The sequence below is a fragment of the Denticeps clupeoides genome, chromosome 16, assembly GCF_900700375.1.
Source record: "Denticeps clupeoides chromosome 16, fDenClu1.1, whole genome shotgun sequence".
Lineage (NCBI taxonomy): Eukaryota > Metazoa > Chordata > Actinopteri > Clupeiformes > Denticipitidae > Denticeps > Denticeps clupeoides.
In genome coordinates this window covers 14,494,494-14,521,675 of record NC_041722.1, presented here as the reverse complement: position 1 = coordinate 14,521,675, position 27,182 = coordinate 14,494,494, and the positions used below count along the sequence as shown (strand labels likewise).

The following is a 27,182-nucleotide window of genomic DNA, read 5'->3' as shown; positions in this document are numbered from 1 at the left end:
GACTTTGACTCTGAGTGACTTTAACAATGAGCAGTGGTGCTAAATAACTGGGTCAATGTGTCTCAAAACAGCGGTCCAAAAAAGGACAACTAGTGAAACGGCATCGGGATAATGGCCACATGAAATAAAATTTTATGATAAACGGAGCCAGAACACAAGGTGCCTAACTGAATTTTCGGTGTTATCTGACAAACAAACCCATAAACAAATGAATTCTGCTGCCTACACTGCACACGTGAGACCAGGCTGTCAGCTCATACGCAGCATATTGAAAACCATATTTTGTAAACTTCATGCTGTATAGCACGTCTAATCGTTAAGACAGTTCTTAGCTATGAATTACCAAGGTACCTGAACCTGCATTCTAAATAGAAATGTGATGTTCTGTGTGACCTTGGACTTGCATTCAAATGGACTTTACATTGAAAAGCATTCCGAAATGGTTTCACTCAGTCTGTGCATCAGTTTAAGGCAGATTTTCTTTATGTTGTGGCTGACATTGCCTGCATTGCCTCAGTGACATCCTCGATCAGACTGTGCCGAGGTTACATGGTTTAGATGAAGGTGCCAGAGGCAGTTTCTGTCCAGCGTTGCAGTCGGGCCTACTGGGAGTGTGAGAGGAGCTCCCAGCCACAGGAAGATCTGCTCCAGTCAGAGCTCCCAGGAACTGGAAGATCTGCTTCAGTGGGAGCTCCCAGCCATGGGAAGACCTGCTCCAGTCAGATCTCTCAGCAATTGGAAGATCTGCTCCAATCAGAGCTCCCAGCCACAGGAAGATCTGCTACAGTTTCAGCTCTCAGACACAGGAAGATCTGTTCCAATCAGAGCTCTCTACCACAGGAAGATCTTCTCCAGTTTCAGCACTCAGCCACAGGAAGATCATCTCCAGTTTGAGCTCTCAGTCATAGGAAGATCTGCTCCAATCATAGCTGTCTCTTACAGGAAGATCTGCTACAGTTTGAGCTCTCAGACACAGGAAGATCTGTTCCAATCAGAGCTCTCTACCACAGGAAGATCTTCTCCAGTTTCAGCACTCAGCCACAGGAAGATCATCTCCAGTTTGAGCTCTCAGTCATAGGAAGATCTGCTCCAATCATAGCTGTCTCTTACAGAAAGATCTGCTACAGTTTGAGCTCTCAGACACAGGAAGATCTGTTCCAATCAGAGCTCTCTACCACAGGAAGATCTGCTCCAGTTTCAGCACTCAGCCATAGGAAGATCTGCTCCAGTTTGAGCTCTCAGTCATAGGAAGATCTGGTTCAGTTGGACCAGCTGCAGGAAGATCTGCTGCTCTCTGAGGTCCCAGTTGGAGCTTGGTCCTGTATGTAGCCTTCTTATCCACAAGGTTAATGACAATTTAAAGCAGCAAGCACCAATGAATAATACAGACTGTACCTCAATATTAGAAAACCCTCCTCTGAAACACTATTAACTTTAATGTCCATTGTCAGAAGGTGATAAAGTGCCGGCGGCATCACTTTTAAAAGTGCTGCATTACTTTTCAGCAGCATTGGGCCATTGAGAATTATTTATTTAAACATGTTCTTCACATCGGATGTTCATGTTTCCTGTGTTGCTGTCTGTTTATAATCCACAGCCCTGCTATGAGCGGGTGAAGAGTTGGCTACAAGAAAATTTGGTGGCTCTGTGGATCTTTGGGCTGTGCACTGTGCTCACACAGGTAAGGACTGAAATGTATAAAGATTAAATATGCATAGAGCCTTCTGTCCATATTCTGTCCACGATCCATATTTGGGCACATTTTCAAACAGAATGGAGCAACACGTCTGGAAATTATGGTTTAATTTTTAGTTCAAGTTCAATAGATTAAGACTTACGACACAGAAGTAGCAGGGACAGTCCACCAGAGCAGCTCCTGGTTAATTGTCTGGCTCAGGGACACAATGGTCCACCTTCAACACTTTGGACTTCCCACTAGTGGATGTTTAATATTGACGCCCACTGATGATGTACAAAAGTATGTAGATGGCGTCGGGTGAAAAAATATTGCAAAGGGACTATAAATAAATCAGACTAAAGATTGCCACGCCCCTCCATAGCCCCCCCCTATCCACTTTTGTCCCTGGCCCACATTTCAGCATTTCAAAATCACTGCTGCAGAGTGGAATTACACTTTTCTGGTTGAAGTTGTGGATTGTATAGTTCCACTTAAATGGTGCATGTGGTGTTCACCTCTTTCTGTTTATGTGTGTGCAGATTCTCGGCCTGGCATTCTCCATGACAATGTTCTGCCAAGCGGTAAAAGTGGACACATTTTATGCCTAGATCACTGCCAAACGCCCCGGTGGTGAAATGACCGGACGGCCCCCTTGGTTACAGAAGACTTGACATTTTCTCGCAGACCTTTATTCTTCTTTTATTCTTTTTTTTCCCCTGTCTCTGTGATTACCACTGAGTGCACCTCACCCACACATGCTTTTACAGTGCTCCTGTGATGACTCTTTAACCTGATGACATAGCAGAAAGTAAATGTCACAGAGGAGTCATTCCAAAGCCTTGGGCCAACAATCCATCTGCCGTTTTCATGATTTTCAAGTTTTGATTGAATACATATATTTTTATTGACTTTCTTCATATAGGACTGGGAAGCTTTTTTTACACAATGAATCCCAAAGGAACTCTGTGGACATTTCTTGAGGGCTATATGGGACATGCATAGAAAATCAATTATGTAACATATAACCGAAGTCTGCTTCTGTATCCATTGACCATACTAACTTATACAGTATATGTAGTTCATTTCTGTCACATAGAGCGCAACTGTAATAAGTTACTGTTTAGGGTCCATTGATGTGAAAAAGTCCAGATCAGACAGCAAGATGACGGTTTTCCTTTTTTAAAGGCTAAAGCACAAACAGAGCACAAACCCAACCATGGTTATTAGAAGACAGGACTAAGATAGGTAGATGTAGATCAGGGGAGCCAAGTCTTATTCACAAAGGGAATAGCGCCAATTCACTTATTCCCACATGGGTAAGAGCTGGTACAATATCAACTGTAGAAAAAAACATGGACACTGTGGCTTCATTGACATTCTGTAGAAATAAAGCAAAAAAATATGTCTGCCGGAGTGTGCCCACCTACTCAACTGTTAGCCCCACCTCACAACACAGACGGCATAAGGGTTGGGTCAGACACTGAATACTGAACATTGTTCAATTTTCTTTTGCTATTCCTCTAGGACATGAGTAAAATATCAAGATTTCCACATAGGATACATCGTCCACATGTATCCTCTTATTTTGATTAAATTATAACTCTATTTTTCATAAGAACTTTAAAAAAAAAACACTGCCTTGTAAAATGTGATGTGGGCTGAATACAGATATTTTTCTTTTTTGTATTCTGAATATGCTTGGCAGTGACTTTCAGTTGGTCAATTCCCAAGAGTAACCACACCCTTCTTACAACACAGGGGGGTAACACAAAACTACTTCTGGGGGGGAAATTGCAGATATCAGCAATATATATCTTGGATTTGAATTTGACATTGTAGCTTAAAGGTAAAAAGGCCATTTTGTCACCAGAACACAAGAGGTAGGCAGTGCTAAACTTGAACTGCAGACAGCCAGCAGGGGCACTAGACCTGAGGTGGGTTTACTGCTTAAAAGACAATGTCCATGTTTTTGTACAGTCGACCAACATACCAGCGTATTTAATTATTTGATCATTCTGAGGTAATTATTGAGGTCAAGCCCTGCAATAAAGGGTGATCTTGACGTCTGCTCTGTATGAGACTGGAATGAAAAGATGAAGCACAGTCAGGTGGGAGATTTCATGAGGGGCGCTGAATGCTCAATAGAGCCGATTGTTAATTTGAACAGGTTGTTTAATCAGCCTGGCGGTGTTGAGGCGTGACGACTTTCCCTGTCCCCAGACTGAGGAACACACAACTCTGAATGTAAAACAAACAGCCCGGTGGACGTGAGGAATGAAGATGTGGTGCACTTGGCAGGGAACAGTGCTGCTTTTTCAAAATGCATCAAATGAATGAAGGATGTGGATGTGAATAATAAGTTCTGGTGGAATTTAAGAGCACAGAAAGGAACACCCTGCACCCGAAGATGATGGAAGAGGTGGTGCTGTTGTTGGAATGGGCTTTGGAACGGGCATCAGTCTTTGTGTCTGTCAGCTTATCATGGCGCCTTGCACCCTGAACACTGCCTCCAACCCCCAGAGACTCAACCATCCAGGCCATGGGCATCGCAGAATCTTATTTTCTGGAATCTACAGGCCTGAAATAACATTTTTTTTATTGGAATGTGAATCTCAATTTACCACCAACTGTCACTGTATTTTTGCGCCAAGATTATCAATATATATATATATAAAACTCATAATAAAATTTTGTAATAAAATTCTGAAAGTTTAAAGCATGTGTAAATATTTTTTTATAAAAAATATTGTGGTTCTATTTGTGGTTTAATTGGTGAAATGGTATTATATCCTGTGCCAATCTGTGATTCCCATCCGATACCATTAGTCTTCAATTTAATCATTACTCCTCCGAAATCAAAAATTTACGCGGCATTCCATTCTATATTAAAGAGACCAATCGCCAACCTGCATGCTCAGCAACATTCAGCCTGATGTGTTAAATATTTTCGTACTAATCATGTAGTTCGTAAGAGCGCCTGTACTGCAGCGGTAGGCTTGGTGACATCTTCGCTCGTTAACCTCTGACACCAGGTCCGTTTCATTCGGGGCGTCGGGGGGGAAGTCATGGACCTGGATGGCCTCTTCCTGTTCTGTGTTCTCCATGGGAATTACGCAGAACAGGCTTACACACTGCTGAGCCTGCTACGCAAGCTGGTCGTCCTTCAGAATTTTACACGTTGAACATAATTAATTCAAAAACAGAGTTACCAGATTTAATAATTTTTGAACACTCATTAAAGCACTCCGGATCGAAAGATCATTGACAATCTTTTTTTTTAATTCATACAGTAATTATGAGTTTACCACCAACCCCTAGTTAGTTCTTCTCCTCCAAGACACCAGCAGTCATTCAGCTACTGATTGTAAGTCACTCTGGATAAGGGTGTCTCATAAATGTAAATATAGGAGGCATCCTTGTTGTAAGAAATACTACATCTCATCGCTCTTTGACTAAAAACGTGCCAATTTTGAACCTGCTTGGATAAAGAGCAGGGTGTGAACCTGACAGGGTAGCTGTCGGCCCCATGTTGTGTGACTTTGAGATGTTTCCTAGATCTAAACGCAGTGTCTTCATTAGTCTTATTCCCTCCCTCTGAGCCTGCAACCAGCTTCTTATCTGCTCTCCGAAATCCAAGGCTGCTGAAACCGACACCTCTCTCATGTATGCTGGGAATGGGATCAAACTAAAAAAAAAGAGAGAAAAGGCCTGATCCCGAGGATTTCATTCCATTACGGAGAGAAAAGATGACAGATGCAGGATTTCGAGGGCTTGTTACGTAAACTCTCTATATCAGAGAAATCCTTTTACGTTCTTTGTCCTGTAATAAACTATTCAGAAGCGCGTTCAGCATTTTCTCTGAGCCAAACTGTGAGACCCAGAGGATCAGAAGTTGGCTTCTCCCTAGATGTCTATTCTGCTAATTGATTGTTTTCTAAAAAATAAGAGGCTCTGGAAGAAAAGAAAATTGTCTATTTTAAACCTGTTCAAATTATTTTTTTTTTTATATCAAATTGCTTTCATATTCAGTCATGGGGAAACAATCTGAGAATGTTGACAGAACATGGGCGATTAAATTCCATATGGAATCACATGTTCCGCATAAACAAATCTGTGGTTTTTAGCCTGAGGCTAGAGCAACATTTTGTGTTTTTTTTTTTTTTTTGTTCTATTTGGCAACGCAAAATGAAAATTGCACAGCGCATTTCCAAAGCATATTATTTATTCCATTATTTTATTCATCACATTCATGCTACAAAGTGGCCCTGACCTGGACTCACCATCCCTGACGGTGGATTGATGGATGGAGGCGAGTAATCTGGTGGTGCGACGCTGCGTGCTGCATTATGAGACTGGGGTTTTGTCTGTTCCTGAGAGAGGATAGGATGTGTCTGTACCTGGATGAAATGGAGCCCAGCATTCATCAGTGGCCATTAGGGAACCCGCAGCATCTTTCAGTCTTTCATCGCGGTGGTGGCTGATATCATCCTGTCTAATTCCAAAATAAATCACCACGCCGGTTTTTTAAAGGAACGCGCTGTGGCGGCTTTTAATATAAAGTAACGATCACCGCGCTCCTTCCTGGAATATGAAAAGTGTAAGCGGATGCTAATAATAATATACAGCTGCCTAGGGATGTGTGTACACATTTATATTCGAGGTATAGAACGGGTTGGGTGATTTGAATGATGGCGAATGTCCAGCCTTCAGGTCAAAGATGCAGCCAGACGGCCTGCTTGCAATCAGAGGACACATGGTGGAACGGTCTCTCAAGAACGCATCATCTAACAGGCCCGGCCCTCAAACACACTCACAGGATGGTGGGATGTGCAGATACGTCCTTAGAAAAAATGCTCAGAACGAAGGACCTGGAGGTTGGTGTGGATTTGAAGGATCCACAACATTTTGGAAATTTGATGATGTGGCATCCTTGAAACTTGTCCTTTGTTGACTTGGGAGGGGAAAAAAAAATCTGCCACCTCATCAAATACCACCAAAGGACTTCTCCAAGACCTGTTTAAAAAAAAAAAAAAAAAAAAAACTAGGATGCATATGCAAGATATGCATATCCTCAGCATGCGCCGAACACCCTCAATCCAATGAGTTGGACACACATATGCACCCAGTCCAGGGAAAAGGAGCCAGTTTCAAGCGAGTTTTTCTGTCCACACTTTGTGTCTAAGACCTGATGTTGAAGGGCACGTCGTACCCAGACACAAACCTTGACTTTGAGAAACTAGACTTTAGGCCTGAGTGTGTTTGTGTTTGTGGACACCTCATGATTTTAGATGTTGTCATCTATATTTATTAACGTGAAAGCCGTACAGTTGGATGAAAAAAAGACATGAGGAATGAAGGCTAGAGAGAGATCAGGTGTGTATGTGTGTGATCTGAAGGTTCTCCCCTGTGAACACACTGTAGCTGCGAAGCTCCTTCTGTTGCTTTCTCAGGGTCTTCGAGTCCTGCAGAAATGCTTTTAAGACATTGTCCGCCTAAACAGCATAATCACACATTCATTTCATTGTTGAAAATGGATGAAATTATGATCTAGAGGCATGGTTTCTGCGAAGCTATGCTGTGTAAGAAAATACTTTAAGACCCATTAAGTAGACGCCCCGCGTGGGAATCATCATGCGCATTTTCATCAGCTACGTGGTCTATAAAGCACGCCGCTTCAAGAAGCTGCCGGATTTACATAAAAACAAAGTGAACCAGGGTGACTTATCTGCATTTCACACACACACACACACACACACACACACACACACACACACACACACACACACACACACACTCTGAATGGTGGGCCCACTGCACCAAATGAAAAATATTGATGGCTCTGAGGCCGGACTGGCATTTCATGACTGGTTTCTAAGATTCGTTTTGTGAAATGGAACGTGTGATGGAGCAGGCAGAATGGGCCCGGATATTCTCCCTCTTCCGGTGACTCATTTGTTCCGGCCCGGCCTCCTCCCGCTCTTTGCCACCTCGCTCTCTCCCTGCATCCATGTGATCAATAATGCATTCCATCCCTTCCGCTCACCTCCACCCCCTGTCAGATCAATAAAACATACCTGAGTTTCCTCGGCCTTTCTCCTGCTCTCCGTCTGGCCTTAACTCCCGTCGCAGGTCAGCTCTTTGTCTCAGTTTTCGGACACGATGCGGTACCCCAGGGTGGCTGATGTTCTATCAACCCTGCCAGGCTCTGTGTGTGTGTGTGCAACAACATCTGCAGTTTTCAATGGTGGCACAAATATTCATCCTTCAGACTATTTAGTTAAAAAAACTCTTCATTATCTGGATGATTTTCCTCTATGTGGTTGTGATGTTATGATCATGAGCATATTACAGTACAGGCCAGAGGTTTATAAAGTGAAGTGATTGTCACACACAGCAGCACAGCACACGGTGCACACAGTGAAAATTGCCCTCTGTATTTAACCCATCACCCTTAGTGAGCAGTGGGAAGCCATGACAGGCGCCCAGGGAGCAGTGTGTGGGGACGGTGCTTTGCTCAGTGGCACCTCAGTGGCACCTTGGTGGATCGGGATTCGAACTGGCAACCTTCTGATTACGAGGCCGCTTCCTTAACCTCTAGGCCACCACTGCCCTGAAAAATTCAGGGGAGAGCGCAAATGCAGTCCCCCACTACCAGAAATCATGCAGTCGAGATTCCCACATTTAGGGAATTCGCAGGGGTCAGCACAGCCGAAGTGCAATGGCTGAGCCTCGCCCTGGGTGAACCGCCCTCTTGATCACGGTATCTCCCCCGCCACCCTTTAAAATTTTATCTTAATAAACAACTCTAAGCTAAACTACAGCACTTATATACACAAATACTTTTGTGTTTTGAAGGTTTTCTTACTATTTGAATAATCAGCACATTTTTTTTTACAATCTGAGGTAGGGCCTACACTTCTGGCCTGCTGTGTATGCTATATATATAATGTATAAAGACATAGAGAATAAATGAATATTATATTTTGAAGTGAAATATTGGTCAGTGGTAAGAAATGTGAATCTCATGTGAATGTTGATGAGAAAATTTAGATGCCATGGTGTACAGAATAAGCTTTCACAGCAAACAACTAAAGATGCTATTTCTTCTCACAGGATCTTCTACAGTGTACAAGTAGAAGATCCTTTCTTCATACTTCTTTATCACCCAGATGTCTTGACAACCTGTCACACTCATAATGGGGCTTCTTATAAACTCCTGATCACAAAAAAATGTTGAGTTGGAGGAAAATGATAAGACAGAGGCACTATATGGATAATATAATGTTCCTCTAAAGCAAAGAACCCCCATGACCCTGACCTGAATGAAAAGATTTAGAAAGATAATGGATGGCTTATTATATGAGAAATGACAACTCATAATTCATCCTGCTGCCAAGTGTTCACATAACAAGATTGCATACACAATTCATGAATAATTAAAGGAAATGTAATAGTTAAGTTTAAGTGGCAGGTGTTTGCAGCTAAAGGTATACATTTATCAGAATACTTAAATTAAGTTAGGAAAATATAGACTTTAAAGCAGCAGCGTAATTAATCATACTTAATTATTTTAATGCAACAATACTGTTCCACTACACAGTTATAATTTCGATTTGTATTTTGGACAGCAACACAGAAATCTTGAAAAGAGGTTATTTAAAACATCTGAAGAGAATGGTCAGAAGAATTTAGCCAAAACGAATGGAGGCGGCGCCTGATGCAGATACCAGTTTTTCATCATTCTGCTGCCGCCTGGCGGTGGAGGGGCGCATTGCACCGTTAAACCAATCACCATGGGCAACTAGTACACTCGATAAATGACTCATGTCACTTTACCCATCCAGAGATTGTCCTTATAAAACGATTGCATTTCAGTAATTACGGATGTTTTAGTGCAAATTTTGCATCGTGGAGACAGCCTAAACTTTAAATTCTCTTCAGAAGAGCTTTTTATTATAATTAGCAATTTTCCAGTGTGTGTATACACAACACATGTAAGAAATATAAAACTGCGCTATTTACTGACTGCACGAGCAAAAACGACGCAGAGAGACATCTGCAGCAGTACAGAAGCAAACTTTATTAAAAGAAATACAAGGAAAATCTCACAGACAAGATCAAACAAAGAAAAAACAAATTCTAAAAATTAGATCAATTCTTTTCTGTTTCAGCACCCTTCAGTGCACTCTGATAGAATTACCCACAATTCCCACATCCAATCAGAAGGAACTAGCCTGTGCGTGCGACACTGTGGTAGTTTAGTATAGGACTGGGCAATTGGGTGCGAACTCTTGCCCAGCATCTACGCCAGTGAGGCCCATCTGGGGTCTGAGGGAGTGAGTGTGTGTGTGTGTGTGTGTGTATGCACAAATTCTTCGGAAAATGTCTATAATGGGAATCTGTCAGAAGGGGAGGGGACTGTCTTAATGAGGAGTGTTACATTTATACACGCTCTTTCTCACTCACACACACACACACACACACAGAGTGTTTATTTATAGTTATGTACAGAGCCATCCATGGTCAACTCAGCCAGACAGACTAGTGGATGCGGGTCAGCTCCTCTACAATCTTTATCACCTCATCTACCGTAGCTTCACGTTTCATCCCACTGCCATCGTCAATCTGAGGGAAAAAAAATAAATAAAACATAGGAAGGACCAAGGAGACAATCTGATTCTTATAATGTTTTGTATAAGAATCCTTAAGTGATGATAGAGAGACTGAGATTAAACTGCATTCACCCCACCCGCCCACTTTCACAGATATGAGGAGAGGCCCAGTTCCAGATTTTAATCTAGATACAGCATTAGGCAAGTGTTGTTTAAATATTGTTTTCAATATGCAGAAAGTCATATTGCACAGGCCCTGGTTCATGACTAAATTTGCTGAGAATGAGAAAAAGCCCAGAAAATGTATATCTCTTCATATCCCTAGTTTTTGTAGCTTTGTCTTAGCATTATTTGAATGCATGGACAAAACAAGTCTCCGACACAACAGAATAGCATCACGTTCTATAGGAAAACAGAGTAAAATCTTGTTCACATGAACTGAAGTACAGCAACTCAGAAATCTGACTCCTGCTGCCCAATGAATGAAGAGTTAAAGTCACCTCATAAGGTACCATAAACTATGAATTGGTGGCTGTCATTTTGAACTGTGTAACTTTAACGTCATGCACTTTGAACAGATTTGCACTTTTTACGTCTCCCTCCCCTAAGTAGGCCATACAAAATGGTCACCAGTGCTGCATGCAAACCAGATTTGGCTAAACATTTCTGCATCGCTGGTGTAATATCGTTCGCCGTTTGTCTCTCGCATGTTTGCTTTTTTTTTTTTGGGGGGGAGCTGTCCAGAGTTTAATGCGGCCTTTTACGCTCACCTGTAGACCACTGACTACCTCCTGCATCTTGGCTCGGCCCAGGTCCAGGAAGCTCTCGATCAGGTCCCCATCTATAAATCCCGTGGCCTGCTCGTTTTTCCGCTCCGTGTGGAAGGATCTCCAAGTGCAGGGAATTAAGGAAAGCACCTGGGTTTCTCTGCAGTGGGCGCATGGTAGCGCGCAGCGTTGTCTCTCCGTGGGGGCGTAAAGCCTGGAGCGTGATCAGGCCTCGCGTACGCGCTACATGAAATAGTGTTTGCCCGCAGAGCTGCTTTTGCGAATTTGTGGCGAACGCAACCCAAGCAGCAGAACACGCCGATGCGCTGCGATGCTTCCAACAGATCAATCGTCGGTTCCCCTTTTTTGTGGATTCCCTCTGAAGGAAGTTGCTGTTCGGCCCAGATACGGAGCTCCAGAAATGAAACGACTTCTTCTCAAAGAGCCGGGAAAAACCTAAACAGATGGTGACGTCACCTTCTGGGGCGAGTATACGCCTCCTACCGGCACACACCTGACGGCAAGGAAAGGATATAAGCTGTGCTCTATCTTGCCCACGCTCTTGATGACTTTGTTGAGCCGGTTCTGGAGGTCCAGGAGCAGGCTGTACCAGCTCTCCGACAGGGACGTCACCAAACCTTTGGGGAGGGAAGAAATAAACTATGAACATAATAATTATGAACATAATAACAACAATATAATAATAATAACGGAAGCGCAGAAATCACTTGGGGGACGTGGAGGATCTCAGGTAGGCTCACCGATCATGCCGTTAACGGTGCCAAAAAGCACCGAGCCCTGCGTGGGAGTGGAGCTCTCGCCAAGATTCTGCAGCACCAGGGAACCATGGGAAAACACGTTGACAAACTCGCCCAGATGAAACACCCCGACTTCCTGCAGGTGCTGGCGCTCTTCGTCCGTGGTCGCGGCGCTGCCGAGGACAGGAGTTCGGTTTGAAAGATCCAGCTCTTACATAACGCTTTTGCTCACTAAATGCTTATTGACATGATCTTTCCTCCAAATGGAGCTTGTGGAGTTCTGATCATTCATTCGCACTCATGGCATTTATCAGATGCCCTTATACAGAGCGACTTACGACCCGCGGTAACGGGGGCGGTGCCCCTGGACTTACGACCCGCGGTAACGGGGGGGGTCAAGTGTCTCAGGGGCACAATGGTAGTAAGTGGGATTTGAACCTGGATCTTCTGGCATACCACACTTGTCAACACCAACAAACCTTAATGCTCTCATTTCCTCTTGTTTTGACAGTGTCATAAACAGAAAGAAGGATGTTAAGAATTATTAGAACATTCTACAGGATGGTCACACTAAAATCTTTCTGCTGTGGGACAACAAGTTCAGCTAAACTGGCCGGGATACTCAACCTGTCCTTCTGACAAACGAAGAGGTTAAATGCGTTCTCGGCACCCAAAAAGTTGTCATCGTCGAGGATTTCCACAGCACTCATCCAGTTGGGGTTAAAATCCCGTGCAATCTTAAACAAACATTAAAATGGACATAAAAGTCAAGTAATGGCAACAATAATTTCATACATTTATTGATAGAGGCTCATAAAATTATCTTTGCACTTGTGTCGTCAGCCTCACCTCCTCAAAGTTGCCCTCCATGGGCTTGTAGGCCAGCAGCAGCACCGACCTCATCAGGTCGCCCACCAGGATGAAGTCTCCTTTGGTCTTCAGGTATAGAGCCATAATGTTGTTGTAATGGTTGCACTCGGTCCTCAGCTCCTTCTCCGCTGTCCATTCATACAGTCGTACCTGAACCACGACGACAGGAGAGGAAAAGGTCGCCGCCTGTTACAGCTTGCGTTTGGATGAAGTCAGTCAAATCTCAGAACGAAAAGGGCGCACACACACACACACACACACAGACACACACACACACAGACTCACAGTGCTGTTGATGCTGGCCAGAAGTTTGCCATTGAACTCCACCATTGAGTAAACGGCTCCCTTCACTTCCTTTTCAGCCACAGTCTGCAGCTTACCTTAACATCAAACACAGAGGATAATGGGTAATGCGTTTATCCACTTAGTGCGAAACCTAATTCATTACATTTGTTTCTTAACAGTTGGGTACATTTATGTGGGTGTAGTGGTGTCAAACAAGCCCAAGTTCACTTTAGGCCCCCTCCTTACCATCTGTGTAGTGAAAGACGATGATGCGGCCCTGCTTAGGCTCCGCCTCCTCAGGATAAACCATAGCTGTGCCAACGATGAAGTGGACCGCGGGGTCCTTGCCCAGTCGGCAAGAGACCATGCTGAGGGCGTATTCGTTCTGCAGTAGCTGGTGCGCATGAAGCACTGAAGAAATATCCGGAAAATCCCATTAACATGAGTGCAGTGTGCGCTGCTTTAATTCAATACTCTGTGTGTGGGTGGGTGTGTGTGTGTGTGTGTGTGTGTGAGAGAGTCTGTGTGTACCCTCAAATGTGTGCTGATCCACCACAAGCAAGCTGTGTACTTCAACCTCATCCCCAAAAGAGGTCTCATGTGGCGATGTGCTGCTGGGGAAAAGCTTACTGGAGCTTATGCTGCTGGAGAGAGCCTGTGGTAACGAAGAGCAGCAGCAATCAGAGCACAACACACAGTTACACAAAAAAATTAAATAAAATCCACACACACACAGTACCTGAGTGCTGGCACTGGGCCGTACTGCATTAGTGGCTCCGCTGGCATCCTGAATCTCTACTCTGCTGGAAAGCACCCCAAAACACTGAGACACCTCCTGATAGCAGATCCTCCTGAAAGGAGAGAAGAAAGGAAGGGACAAACGTCCCAGCGTTTACAAGGACGACAGGCTCCTCTGCTAACGGATGTCTGTTGGTTTAAAAGTGAGTCCGATTTGGCTCGTGCTGTCGAACAGGTCAACCTTAAACAAATCAGGGAGACACTTGAGCACCGGCACAGGCACTTACCGTGGCGACTCGTACAGGGGAACCGTGCGAATGTGCAGCTTCTGAATCTCGTCAATGGTGCCAATGGTGAGAGTGCTATTATTGGCCAGGGCCAGGCTGCGACAGAAACAGAGAAACAGGTTACTCACAGCATCACTTCAGTGATACAGACATCACAAACCTGCTGAACGAAGATCGTCTATTACTAAAAACAGACTGCAGGGCGGATCTAAACACATTATTGCACTTTTGCAGTGTTTGCCTGGCGGTTAAGGAAGTGACCCGGTTCGAATCCCGATACGCCAAGGTACCACTGAGCAAAGCACCGTCCCCACACACTGCTCCCCGGGCGTCTGTAATGGCTGCCCAGTGCTCGCTAAGGGTGATGGTTAAATACAGAGGACACATTTTGTTGTCACTGTGTGCTGTGCTGTGTATCACAATGACAACCACTTCACTTATTTTTACCCCCAGTCCTCAAAATAAATCTGAAAAACTGGTATTGTCTTGCATTCAGGGGACATCTTAATAATGATTAGAAGGTGTCAATATTTATTTAGGCTTGAAACACACTCAAGATTTGGACTTTCCTATTTAACATTATATAAAACTGTACATTGTATATAATTGTACATATAATTAAAATTAATTTTTATCAATGTCATAACATAGGAAAGCACTAAAATGTCAACTATCAACGTCTAATAAATAAACTGTCCTGCTAGGATTGTCAGCGCACACGTTTTTACACAGACACACACACCTGTCAGGGTAGCCCTCTGAGTTCAGAGGGCACATGTAGTTGACTTCTTTCAGGTTGACATTGGAGAAGACCAGCTTGTGGTTGCTGGAGTAGATGACGGTGGGACGGTCTGAACAGGCGAACACGTTGGAGGTGGAGAGGGAGCGGAACGTGCGCAGAACCGTGGGCTGAGTTCCCAGAGTCACCTTCTTTCTCTCGCTCAGTGCACCTACACAACATACACATTCATCTTAGCAACGTGATAAGGGCAAGTGTTAAAAACAACAACTTTGCTAAATAAACAGTCAGGTGACTGCTTGAGGGGTCCTAAAACCTACAAAGCATTTATTACAACAGAGGACAGAGTTGATGATCTAAAATATTTTTCTATTGTATATAATGTGCATAACAGCTAAAAAAACATGCAGGAAACACTGACTAGAATGTAAGCCATGATGCTTTTATTAAATGTAGCCACTCTCATATAATAATAATAATTATACAAATAACTGTGCATGCTCTTAATTGAAAACTGTGAATTAGTGAATGTACTGCTGAAGTAAACCTGAAGATTATATCCTGGAACAGCGTCTATAAGCAACCGATTCCCTCTCCCGATTACATAAATTCTGTGTGAGTTCCACCAAATTCACGAATTTGTTTTGCAGTTAATTATCTCCTATTATGAGCAGCTATTCGTGTAGTATCCATCAGTAATAATATAAAGGCCTCGATCTGCATGTATGTAAGCAACTGACCTGACTGCAGGTCCAGGCCAAAGTAAAAGAGCGCCCCATCACCAAGAGCACATAACAGGTAGTGACTTCCCTCAAATGTGGTCATCAAGATGGATCGAGGGATGATCTCTGTAACGAGAGAATGGAATCAGTTACATCCCCCCCACCTTTCATTTAATTCCCAACCTTTACCACTGCACTTCATTTCAATAGAATTATCTAATGCAATTACAGACACTGGGGACAAATGACCTGAAGCCCCTTGGTCACAATGGTAGTAAAATGGCATGTACAGTTGGCTTTGTTCGTGGATTGGTTCGCTATTGTATCATGATGCAACATGTATCAAGTTCAAGTGAGCATTACTGTGGTTTTAGCTACACACGTTAGACAGTACATGATGAAAATAAGACAACATTTCTATGGAACCAGATAAACAGTTACATACTGACAAAGTGCATGTGTGCAACATCGACAAACAAAGTGCGATGCAAAATAATATTTATGTCAAGCAAAAATCTGTGAAATGTATATCACAATAAAACTACATTTATTTGAATACTTTAACATCTAAAGAAAAAAAATCAATCATACTGTATTGATAAGATGACACTATAAGAAGATCTCCACTCCACATGAAGCCGCTGCTTTCATTTCCCCTCATTCCACCATCCTCTCAGCGTCACAATCCCCATCCCTACTACTCTCTGGCTCACCTCCTCCCAGCATCTCTTTGTGCAGCGGACTGAAGCAGGGCAGTTTCAGGACTCGCGCCGAGATGTCAGTCCAGAGCCCCACAGCACACAGGGTCGACTCGCCATCATTCTCCCCGAGCGGAGTGATGTCCAGGCATGCCACCTCGTGCTCCATCTCTGTAGAGCTGTGCAGGGACCGTGGCGAGAATACAAAGAAAGGGGAAAACACCTTGCCTTTAACCTAGGGCTGGGCGATAAAATTCAGCCCAATCTTGGGCATTTTTCTTGACCATGGTAAAAATGGCACAAATTCGCATATTTTGTGTGTGTATTTACATATTGGCAGTGGCTCGCTGATGCCCCCAAAGAGTGCGCATCGTGCACACGACGGAAAGAGAGAGAGAGAGAGAAAGAGAACGTGTGTATGTGGATCATTTCATGTGTTCATGTAGCCCGTTCTAGACAAAGAGCATCCTGACTGGTTTACTTACTAGCCAATCAGATTTCAGTGCAGACAGGCTTTTATTTAACTCTGGTTTGTCTGGATAAATTTTCAAATACAATATGTGAAAGTATATTGTGCCCAGGCTTACTTTAACCATATAAAGTGATATCTTTCATTACTATAAAAATATGTTCTTCATGACATTTGTCCAGCACTGGTCTCTCTTCAATGAGTCCATTCAGTACCTGATCTGTTTCAGCTCTCCAGTGAGGATCTGGATGTAGTAGAGGACTCTGCCCACTGCCAGCACCACCTGCTTGGAGTTGCAGGCCGCTACGCTGATGTTCCTGCCCTGGGGCTCCTTCCACTCACTCACCAGTGATTTACTGTCCTGCGTCACCAGCCTCACAGAGCCAGAGGTTATCTGCGGAGTCGTTCAGAGCACATTAAATAAACTGTTGCATTTGAGCTTCGTCTCCTTCATCAAATTTGAGCAAAAGTAACACAAAGCTGAACAAGGTGCTGTTTATGTTCTTCTCTGTGATTTATAGCTTAGATGCCATTGTCACTTCTGAAGGAACAACGAAATTTAAGGTGCATTCGACTCGTAAAAAGAGGAAATAATAAAGACATTACATACCTGAATGAGCTGCTGGTGAGCAACGTTACCACAGAAGAAGGTCTGCTGGTTGTCTACGAAGCCAGGAAGCTCTGTTTCCTCCACCTCCTCTCCGCTCAGCATCAGTACTCTGCGGGAGAAATGCCATTTAAACTTGACTATTACAATTTACACTACACTTTAGGCCAAAAGAAGACTGCATGCTAATGAGCCCATACACTTTGACGGTTTAATTGAAAAGTTATATTAAAAACTAATACATGTACCTGGTTTGACCCACAAAAGACAGAACCAGCATGTCATCAGTCTCTCTGCCGGCCTGTGAGCGAAGAGGCCAAAGACCTGCAAAACAGAACAATACAGCGAGAGCTCTAGATCACAAATTCCAGCCATGCCACTTCATCCGGTTTCAGTTGCCTTCATTCTCCACTGAGGGCTGGAAAGCACCGGGGGAACTGTGATAATGGCTAAAAGCTTATTTAGCGTGATGAAGGCCAGAACTGAAGCAAGCCTCTGTGGTAATATCTGCAAAATGAACCATTTTCCCCTCACAGGTGACCACGCTGGCACGGCTTTTCTTGCTAATTTCCCAAAGGAGAGAACACCATCTGAATCCAAACTCCCAGGACTGGCCCTTAATGACACAACGAGGCCTTAATGGCTCATAAAACTGGCCGGATAACACGGCTTAGCAGGAGCGGAGTGGCTGCCGCTTTAATTGAAGCTGTGCCATTACGCTCACCTTTAATTCCAGGCAGGTCGATGCTGGCGTGCTCGTGGATCCCGATGCCATTACGGATGATTCGGAGGGAGCCCTCTTTAAACGCTCCGGAGCAGGTCACCAGCTGGAGGGGACCGGTATAAAACCTTATCACCTTTCTTAATGACGGACAGCGCCAGCTCATTTAAAAGACTGCTTCCTAAGCTTACAATGTAAGAAAGGTGTGCTGTGCCGTTAAGTAAACATACCCCTTTCTACCATATGTTCCATTTAAGGAGCATTCCATGTGTGCCATGGAATAATATCATTTATCACAATTACCACAAAATTACTGCTTCATTAGACCATATTTAACGCTGATGGTGGTTGTGCCGGTATTTAATTAGACAAAATGAACAAATCCAAAATTCAGCTAAATTAAAACTGATCACCACTCGCTAATTTCCTCACACACAATGCATATACGGTTTTGAGGGGAAAAACACCCAAAACACACAGTATCTCACAGGAGTGAGTACACCACACACATTTTTGTAAATGTACTACTTTATATCTTGCCGAGGGACAACAATTTCAAAGTGTCATATCTTCAATGTAGTCAGTGTACAGCTTGTACAATAGTGCAAATATTTGTGTTAAAAGGTGTCAGGTGTGTTAAACTTTGTGTTGTGGCTCTCACTCCCATTCTGGTCACTGTAGTTCAACATGGGACCTCATGGAAAAGAGGTCTGAGGGAATATGCTGCTCTACACAAAGTTAGCCAGGGCTAGTTCTGTGCAGTATGGCATAAAATTCGTATTTTCGTCAATTTAACCGTAGACATAAACTGCATATAATCTGATACGTACATTTAAATGTAATGGTTTCTGAAAGTGTAACGTGTCCATAGCTAAGACACTGCAGCAGAAATTTTAATAACAAACATTTTACAGATACATCAAGGTGGACACTGACTACTTCGCATCGTGTTAGTGTCATATTTAGTGCTGTCCCAAAGAAATATCAATTCACATATTTACAAAATGTGACTTGTGTACTGACATTTGTGAGATATTGTACTTAAAACGTAGTTGATGCAACTGAATTAGACAAATTGTTCCTCTAAGTCACAATTTATACACCATCCCAAGCTGGTACTAATGCAGAAGCAGATCCTACAGACTGTTAGAAATGTAAACATTTCTGTGTGCTCCCCACTTACCCCCCACCCCGACTTTTTACCTGGCCTTGTCCTTGTCTCTCCAAGTCCACCACACACATATCCACTATGGGCCCAAGGTTAGTGAACGTCTCCATCACAGCTACGTAAGAGCCCTGGTCGTTACTGTCCACGTTCAGCTGAAATGGGAAAAAGTGGCTCCATTAAAAAACATTAAAAAGGCAGACTGGGCCAAAATACATCCTCAGATGGAAAAACCCAGAAATGAGGAAATATGCCCATCATCAGACTACAGGTACACATTACTGCAATGTATTGATTGTATTCATAGTTCGGGGTCCTAGTGAACCGGAATTGATCACTTCATTGATAGCACGTTGTAAGTTGCGCTGGATAAGAGCAGCTGCCAAATGCCTTAAATGTAAATATGTGAATGTAGGCGCCTTCAAGTTGGTACAGACCTTAACCAGCTGGGAGTCACCAAGCCTGGAGCCGACAAATACCACTCCATTGTCCAGATATGTCAGGCATTCAGCAATTGATGTCTGTGGGTGAGAGACAAGAGCATCTCCTCATTAAAATAAATAAATAAAAATCACAACATCGTGGAGGCTTGTGAAGAATCAGGCACCTCTCCAAGAAGTTCCACACGAAGGTCTTTCAGCACCACTCCTCCGTCCATCAGCTCCTCCTTCTCCAGCAGCAGCATAAACAGTCGGCCCTCCATGTCCCCCAGCAGGTAGCGGGAGCCGTTGGGGTCCACGCGGTTATGGCACACAATGGTGCTTTGCTGTGGGCATAGTTGGTTTAAATTAATTTAGAGCAAAAACGAGATGGTCAAATGGCCGCGCCATTTTTTAATGAATCTTATAGAAAGGTGCCGGTATTTTCCTTAGATTCGTTATTAACCGGCATACATCAGGCACAATGTGTTTAGTTCCACGATGCAGGCAAAAATGTTATTGCAGCAACAGTGACCATCATTACCTTGATAATGGCCGGCGCAATTGCCAAATATTTGTCTCCATTGTGGTATGTAATAGACTCCTGGCCAATGATGATGGCTCCGCCGAAAGGTTCCGGGACTGCAAGCCACACACACAGTTACACTCCGTACGCTGGCCGTCTGTTAAATGACCCTCTCCTCCGCCGCGCCACCCTTCCTTGGCCCGTACCTGGTATAACCATGGACGCCTCCGCCTCCACGTTCTCCTGTTTCCACGGTCCCTTGTTGAACTCCTTCTCCCTCAGAGAGACTTCGTACGTCTTCACGTGACGGCCCTGCGGGTCCTGCAGATACTGAAGGTGTGAACCATCGGCGGCCTCACGATCCGATCACAATGATCATCGGCATGAATCACGATGCAACCCGACAAGTTTTATACGTCAGCTGTTCAATGCGGATAGAATTCAGCTGGTGGTGCTGTTAGTCCCGGCAAAAAGCGGCAAAAGTAATTCCTTAAGTTTGTAGTGTTCACAAAGTATTTAGTTTTTGTGCGACACGCTTAAAAACGCTGCACACAATGTGTTGATAAAAACCGTTTTAAAACGCCTGGAGCCTTTTTATTGACTTGACTGGCACGCACGCGGCGAGAGCGGCGCTGTTCTCAGATCAGGCAGCCAGAGTCGCTGCTTTTTGACTTGAATTATTATGCCGGTGCCCGAAAACCACAATCAGTAGAGACAGGGCAGACAGTCCCCGCCTGGAGACACTCAGGGTTAAGTGTCTTGCTCAAGGACACGATGGTAGTAAGTGGGGTTGGAACAAACCCTTTTTCTACTGTTTTAGTCACATAGAAAATGAGTTCCCAGCGCTGTAGGAGGAGACGTATACCTGGTAGATGAAGCAGACAGTGGGGGCCTGACAGCCATAAAGGAAGTGAACGTCGATGACCTGCAGCTCTTCCAGGCGGATGTTAAAAGCCTTGAGCTCCCGATTGTCCCGATCCAGCGGAATGACCTTAAACAGGCCGTCATACAGCCGGAGGCCAATCATCCGGCACTCCGGGTCCACGATGCCAATGATGCCGGTCTCCGACGGACGACCGATCCGGTCCTGTTGGGTCACAAGAAAACACCCCCGCAGTTCTCGTTCTGAATAAATAATGGATCGAATGGTCTGTATTGTTCCGGAACACTGCGGAATACCTGGACGTTCCCATGAGCGCGCGTGATGATGTCGATGCTCTCTCCATTCTGCTTGTACTCCAGGATGCAGGCGTTGTACTTCGCGGTGAGGACGAACAGAAGGTCCTTGCTCTCGCCCTGCAGCCGGAAGGAACAACGCGGTCGCATCACTCATCGCTGTAGACTACACACGCTGAACAAGGTCAGAACACTCGACCCCGAGGATTTGGATCAGACAGCCAGCCAGAAAGTTAATAACACGGAGACACGCGGCCCGGTGCCGACCTTAGGCCTGAAGAGCTCCATGACCGCAATCTTGCCGTACATCCCGACCTCCTTGACGGGCCGCAGCCCTTCGGCGGTGACCACATAGATCTCCAGGCGTGTGTTCTTAGCGATCAGCAAGTTCAGGTCCTCCGCTGAAGTGAAATGGCCTGCAGATAGGGAGCAAAAAAAAAAAAAAAGTGACATCACTGCACATCCTGCACCAAAAGCAGCGGAGATGCTGGCTGTACATGAAGACGCGCGACACGGATCCCCGACTAACGCCGTGAAGACCACAGCAAGGCGGGAGATGTGGACCCGCGGCCCGTCACCGGCTCTGTTTACAACGCCGCGCCGCGCAGCTATTTAGGTCACGGCCGCGGAAGGCCGTATCCTGACGGCGAGCCTGGAAGCCGCGTTCGGCGGCGGGGCGGAGCGGAGCGAAACGCCGACGTCCCGGCGAAGCGGCCGGGTGGGGAGAGAGGGGAGAAGTCCGCGACCGGAGACGCGCGGTCGGCGGCGGGGGCTCCGGCCTCCCGCCTCCCGCCGCTGCGCGGCGAGAACCCACCCGTGATGCACGCGTTGACCGCCGTGGGCTTCTGCGCGGTGACCACGTAGTTGTACGACATGGCGAGGCCTCGGGACGCCTGCGGAGCTTCTGCTTCAGCCACGGCCGCGAACTTCGGAGGAAGGAAATACGCGGGTGCGGCGCGCGGCGCTTATTTACACAGCGACGCCTGGCGGCGCGGAGGCGCATCGCACCGTTTCTGCGTTCGATTCGGATTTGTGGTGCTGATTCGGAGTCAGAGTCGGTGTCAGGTTTATTGGACAAGCGGTGGCGGACGACGTACGCACGCCGCGTACTTGAGTTAGAGTAGCCTTCCACAAGGTCACACGTTGCTACATTCTAAGTATAGGTTAAGTGATTGTGACACACAGCACGGCACACGGTGTCCTCGGCTTTAAACGCCGGGGAAGGTGCATTGCTCAGTGTTCGGGATTCGAACCGGCAACCTTCTGATTACTGGGGCTAACACTGCGGTTTAAAACGCCCCTTTAAAACACCACTTTAGTAAAAGTACCAAAAATAACTAAACAACATGTAAGTGGAACGAATCTGAACTACAATCAGATCACACTAAAACTTTCTTCCAGTCACAGATCAGCATTAAATAAACTAATCAAATGAAAGCAAACACAGTCAAATACCTACGCAGCGAAAACCATAAACACCAACATCTTATTAGCACAATAAGCATAACCAACGTGCCATAAGATAGTTTACTTTCAGTATAAATTTAACATAAGACATTTGGCGCATTACCTCTGCTGACCGGAAGATGGCGGTAGAGTCCCACACTCATTTTTAATAAAACCGCCGTCGCGGAATTTCATGTAATGATGCATCAAGGTTGCAAAAGTGCTCAGACAGTATTGAGATGATCTCCAAAGACAGAGGACATAAAAAAACACACCATAGCAATATTTATGTTATATTATGAATTTATCAAAGAGTAAAATGAATTAAATGTCTTAAGAATGATCTAAAGTACTCATAAATAAACAAATTATAACTTGAAAGATTATATGAAATTGAATTTGAATTCATACATAGCATTCATACATAGTATGTGCATAGCATGCAGAGATAGAGATAGATATAGATATTAATAAAGGTGAAATAAACATTTTATCGGAAGATACATCACAACCTTACTGAGTATTCAATACAATGGCTAATGTTCCCATTTATCTCTGGAAAATTCCAGGCAGGCAGATTATTCGATAATGACCCTAATGACATATGTATTGCTCTAATTTCCAATGACAAAATGCAGGACAAAAAGAGCGATAAAAGGCAAAGAGCAGCAAAGCTCCGAGGGGAGCGTGCCGACCCTCATTTTCATAAACAGGCCGCCTCAGCGATGTCGAAGCTGTAGCAATTTCCTGCCGAACATCCCACACCGATGCCAAAGGTGCCATGCGTGTGGCCCCATAAATAAAGCATTCGAATGAATATATCCATATGGAACAGCTGGGAGTGCGGGCCTTGCCAGTGTGGCGTTTTATGCGAAGTGCTGACATGACGGGGAGGTCGGACTGCTTGAGGGGGACGCGGGGGTGGGGAAACACCGCGCCGTTGATGGATGGCAGAAGAGCACTGCTTCTGCTGGTCTTTGATTTATGGACTCAGAGTTGATTCCCATGTGGACCTTTCGCTTTGAGCTGCCCCACAGTGAGAAAGGGCGGTAGCGCATTTTGTTTGTGTATGTTAGTGACACCGTTATCGGCATTATTCCTTCCCATTCGTTATTGATTATTGATCCAAATCGCTTAATGTGCGAGGTTGTGAAAGGCTCTGTGAACAAAGCCAAAATACAGATTTACAACTGATTTTCAATAAAGCCAAATATCAACAGTGTAAAGCCAGGACGCTGAACCACTCACTGCCAATATTTATGTGGTAAATAGTAGTCTAGGACATGGTGTCTAGTGGGTAACACACTCGCCTATAAACCAGAAGACCCAGGATCAAACCCCACTTACTACCATTGTGTCCCTGAGCAAGACACTTAACCCTAAGTTGCTCCAGGGGGGGACTGTCCCTGTAACTACTGAGTCGCTCTGGATAAGGGCGTCTGATAAATGTAACGTATAAATGTCATGTACTAGCCTACATTTGGAAGCTAACCAAGAACCAGGTTCAAACCCCACTTGTGTCCCTGATTGTCTCCAGGGGGACTGTCCCTGTAACTACAGACTGTAAGTCGATCTGGATAAGGGTGTCTGACAAGATTCAAGATTCAAGAGAGATTTATGGTTTGTACAACAGTATACTTATTATACCGCAGTATACTCAGCAGTATACTCAGCATACACACAGACCCCCCAAAGTGCAATTGTAAAAGATATATATATATATATATTACAGTACACATGAACTTAAATACTTATACAGACTAGAAAAATACTGTAATACTTTCTGTACACTAAACAAGGAAACATCATGTGAGATGCTTGCAAGTATTCTATAATGTAAAAATGTAAATGTAATGTTATGTTGAACCTTACATTTCTCTAGGGAATTAGTCACTCTAGATAAGAGCGCCATCTTGTAAAAAAACAACATAAATATAGATCTTGATCTGTCACTACAAAATTATGAGTTCATCCATGCAGGCTTGGATTTTTGTGCCCTTCAAAACTATTGTCCACCTTTCGGTGGGGCTGCATAAAGCTGAAAGAAGTTTCAGATACAAGCGAGCAAAGAATAACGGTTCCCCGATTTGTGAAGGTCAACATCCTGTACGTTGCCCAAGAGCAGCTATTTTGCCGAGCTCCAAAAGGTGTATTTGCCTCATCTTAGCAAGGAAAATCTAATCCATTGGGGTGCACAAACTTCTTTTTCTTTTCCACTCTACAGCTGTGCAAGAAACAGAGCTTATAAATGAATTTTGTGCCCTCCTAACTACGTACAGTAAGGGACCTTTTAAACCTTTGTATGCAGCTGTAGGTCTATGCCAGCATGAAATGCATGGCAACAGTCGTGACCATAGAGGAAAGTCAATTTTCTGTGTCCCTCCCAAATACAGCACTAATGAATAAAACTGATTCAGAAATACATACATTTTTTTGCACCCTTCTCACCCTCACCAAAAGAAACAAGGCAAAATATTTCAAATTTTGATATATTTTGAAGTCTAATGTAAATCACCTTGTATGACATTACAGATTTATTCATTATTCATAGCTGCCTTATCCAAGCAGACCTACATCCACTAATTAGAAGGACAGTCCCCCCAGAGTGGCCCACTTGGGGCACAGTGAGTGTGTGTGATATGCAGTCTGGTCCCAGCTTGTCACTTTTGTGAATTAGGTAGTCGAGAGCAGAACTGTTCTTGCACCGCTGCTTTATTTGTTGATTATGGCACATTTGTAGAAGCAATTTTTGGAAGGAATAAAGTTGTGGCCAGTTTTCCAAACTGTTCTGGCTTTGATAAATGACAGGACTGGCGCAGAGCCGTCTGTGAAGTTCTATTATTTCCCAGCCTGCAGTGAAGCTCCCTTACTCAGCATACTGGCATGGTGGCTCTTACCCTGAAGCAAAGTGAGGTTCAACTCATGGTACATTACACAGGGCACAGGCGGCGCTCACAAATCGCACTCCGACGCCCTTCCCCAAAGCCCCATAATCAAACACAGGAGCGGAGCAGCAGTAGGCGGCCAGAGACGTGTGGTATAGGGGTTACGCCACCAGAAGACAGATGGAGGCAGAGGGCAGGCTGGACCGGTCGGAGGGTTTGAGGAAGGGTCTTCGGGTATGACAGGAGTAGTTTACACAGAGGGCCGGCCAACCAAATACATAGTCCTACTTTAAAAACCACACACACACACACACCAAGATATGAAGAAGGAACTGAGTACAACTTATACACACACACACACACACACACACACACACAGAGTACAGGCCAAAATAGACACACCTTCTCATTCAATGTGTTTAATTTATTTTTACACTGAAGGCATCAAAACTATGAATGAACACATGTGGAGTTATGTACTTAACAAAAAAGGTGAAATAACTGAAAACATGTTTTATATTCTAGTTTCTTTGCTCTGATTACTGCTTTGCACACTCTTGCCATTCTCTCGATGAGCTTCAAGAGGTCGTCACCTGAAATGGTTTCCCAACAGTCTTGAAGGAGTTCCCAGAGGTGTTTAGCACTTGTTGGCCCCTTTGCCTTCACTCTGTGGTCCAGCTCACCCCAAACCATCTCGATTGGGTTCAGGTCCGGTGACTGTGGAGGCCAGGTCTCCCCTTTTTGTTAAGTACATGTGTTCATTCATAGTTTTGATGCCTTCAGTGAGAATCTACCAATAAAGATTAAAGGAGACATTAAATGAGAAGGTGTGTCCAAACCTTTGGCCTGTACTGTATGTGTGTGTGTATGTGTGTGTGCATCTATATAAAGAACTTGTTTAAAGCTATATTAGTTTTCTGCTGATAGGTGAATAAATAACCTGGAGAGATGTAAAAAGTGTTTATTATTACAAACACTGAAGAACAGGAAGAACAAGAAAAGGTCATGGCCCCAGAAGGCAGAATTGCACAATACAAAAGAATATATAAGCAGGTCATGCATAACACACACACAGAGAAGACAAAGGAATATATAAATATAAAGTAAGCTATGTTAATAGGGTGAGGGACCAAGACAGAATCAACAGACTGGCTGCAGTGGCCCTCTAGTGGCCGAAGACGTGAGAGTATTTTCACATCCCTCACTCACTACGTGGACCTACGTGGAGCCCATCCCGGGATTCTGGGTGCAGGTCGAGACTCACTGTAAGGAGAGACCTGAAGAAGCCCCAGTGAAGGACGGCTGAGCAGTGATGGTGGTAGGGGGATGGTGGATGCCGTTCGGAGGCAGACTCCGTTTATTAAATTATATATTTCTAAAAACTTCAATAAATACAGCATTAAAAATATAGATAATAAATCAAAAGTCTTATCTCTCAACTAAAAACTTGGGCCAGCTTTTATAGTCCTGGGTCAAGCCATTTACCCGACAGGCAATAAATCAATTGTATTCTCACAAACATTGAGCGTTTCAATAATAATTCATATTGCACATTCATATAATAAATACATTTATAAATTAGTAGGAATTTAAAAAACATTTCAAATACATGGT

The 27,182-nt window shown here is 44.3% G+C and overlaps 2 protein-coding genes and 1 pseudogene across 3 annotated transcripts in view; 1 reads left to right on the top strand and 2 right to left on the bottom strand.

Annotated features, from left to right (window-relative positions):
• The window catches only part of tspan4a (tetraspanin 4a), a 58,146-nt gene extending 53,752 nt beyond the window's left edge, over window positions 1–4,394 (top strand). For both annotated transcript variants that reach the window (XM_028956931.1, XM_028956930.1), the window contains 2 exons: window positions 1,598–1,681; window positions 2,218–4,394. In XM_028956931.1, coding sequence (XP_028812764.1) covers window positions 1,598–1,681; window positions 2,218–2,286 — 153 coding nt within the window. In that variant the 3' untranslated portion in view covers window positions 2,287–4,394. The remainder of the gene's footprint in view (window positions 1–1,597; window positions 1,682–2,217) is intronic.
• A 3,904-nt stretch (window positions 4,395–8,298) lies between these two features.
• On the bottom strand, window positions 8,299–8,453 carry LOC114766451 (uncharacterized; annotated as a pseudogene).
• A 1,282-nt stretch (window positions 8,454–9,735) lies between these two features.
• Window positions 9,736–22,179, bottom strand: ddb1 (damage-specific DNA binding protein 1). The gene is made up of 27 exons (XM_028956820.1): window positions 22,052–22,179; window positions 21,505–21,653; window positions 21,241–21,357; window positions 20,927–21,148; window positions 20,268–20,382; window positions 20,080–20,177; window positions 19,724–19,882; window positions 19,554–19,637; window positions 19,155–19,271; window positions 17,955–18,057; window positions 17,479–17,554; window positions 17,234–17,342; window positions 16,839–17,017; window positions 16,170–16,333; window positions 15,475–15,582; window positions 14,738–14,945; window positions 13,996–14,091; window positions 13,710–13,821; window positions 13,502–13,625; window positions 13,217–13,381; window positions 12,971–13,065; window positions 12,665–12,835; window positions 12,443–12,552; window positions 11,819–11,988; window positions 11,593–11,695; window positions 11,061–11,184; window positions 9,736–10,303 (listed from the first exon to the last, which is right to left on the bottom strand). The coding sequence occupies exons 1-27, from the start codon at window positions 22,110–22,112 to the stop codon at window positions 10,220–10,222; spliced, it is 3,423 nt and encodes a 1,140-aa protein (XP_028812653.1). The 5' UTR covers window positions 22,113–22,179; the 3' UTR covers window positions 9,736–10,219.
• Between the last annotated feature and the right edge of the window lie 5,003 nt (window positions 22,180–27,182).

Excerpts from the sequence above, each read along its gene's own strand:
- ddb1 (XM_028956820.1), bottom strand. The coding sequence starts at position 22,112 with ATGTCGTACAACTACGTGGTCACCGCGCAGAAGCCCACGGCGGTCAAC. Across the intron at positions 21,358-21,504 it reads TGGAGCTCTTCAGGCCTAAG|GGCGAGAGCAAGGACCTTCT; the intron begins GTCGGCACCGGG and ends TTCCGGCTGCAG. Across the intron at positions 17,343-17,478 it reads TCTTTTGTGGGTCAAACCAG|AGTACTGATGCTGAGCGGAG; the intron begins GTACATGTATTA and ends TTTCTCCCGCAG.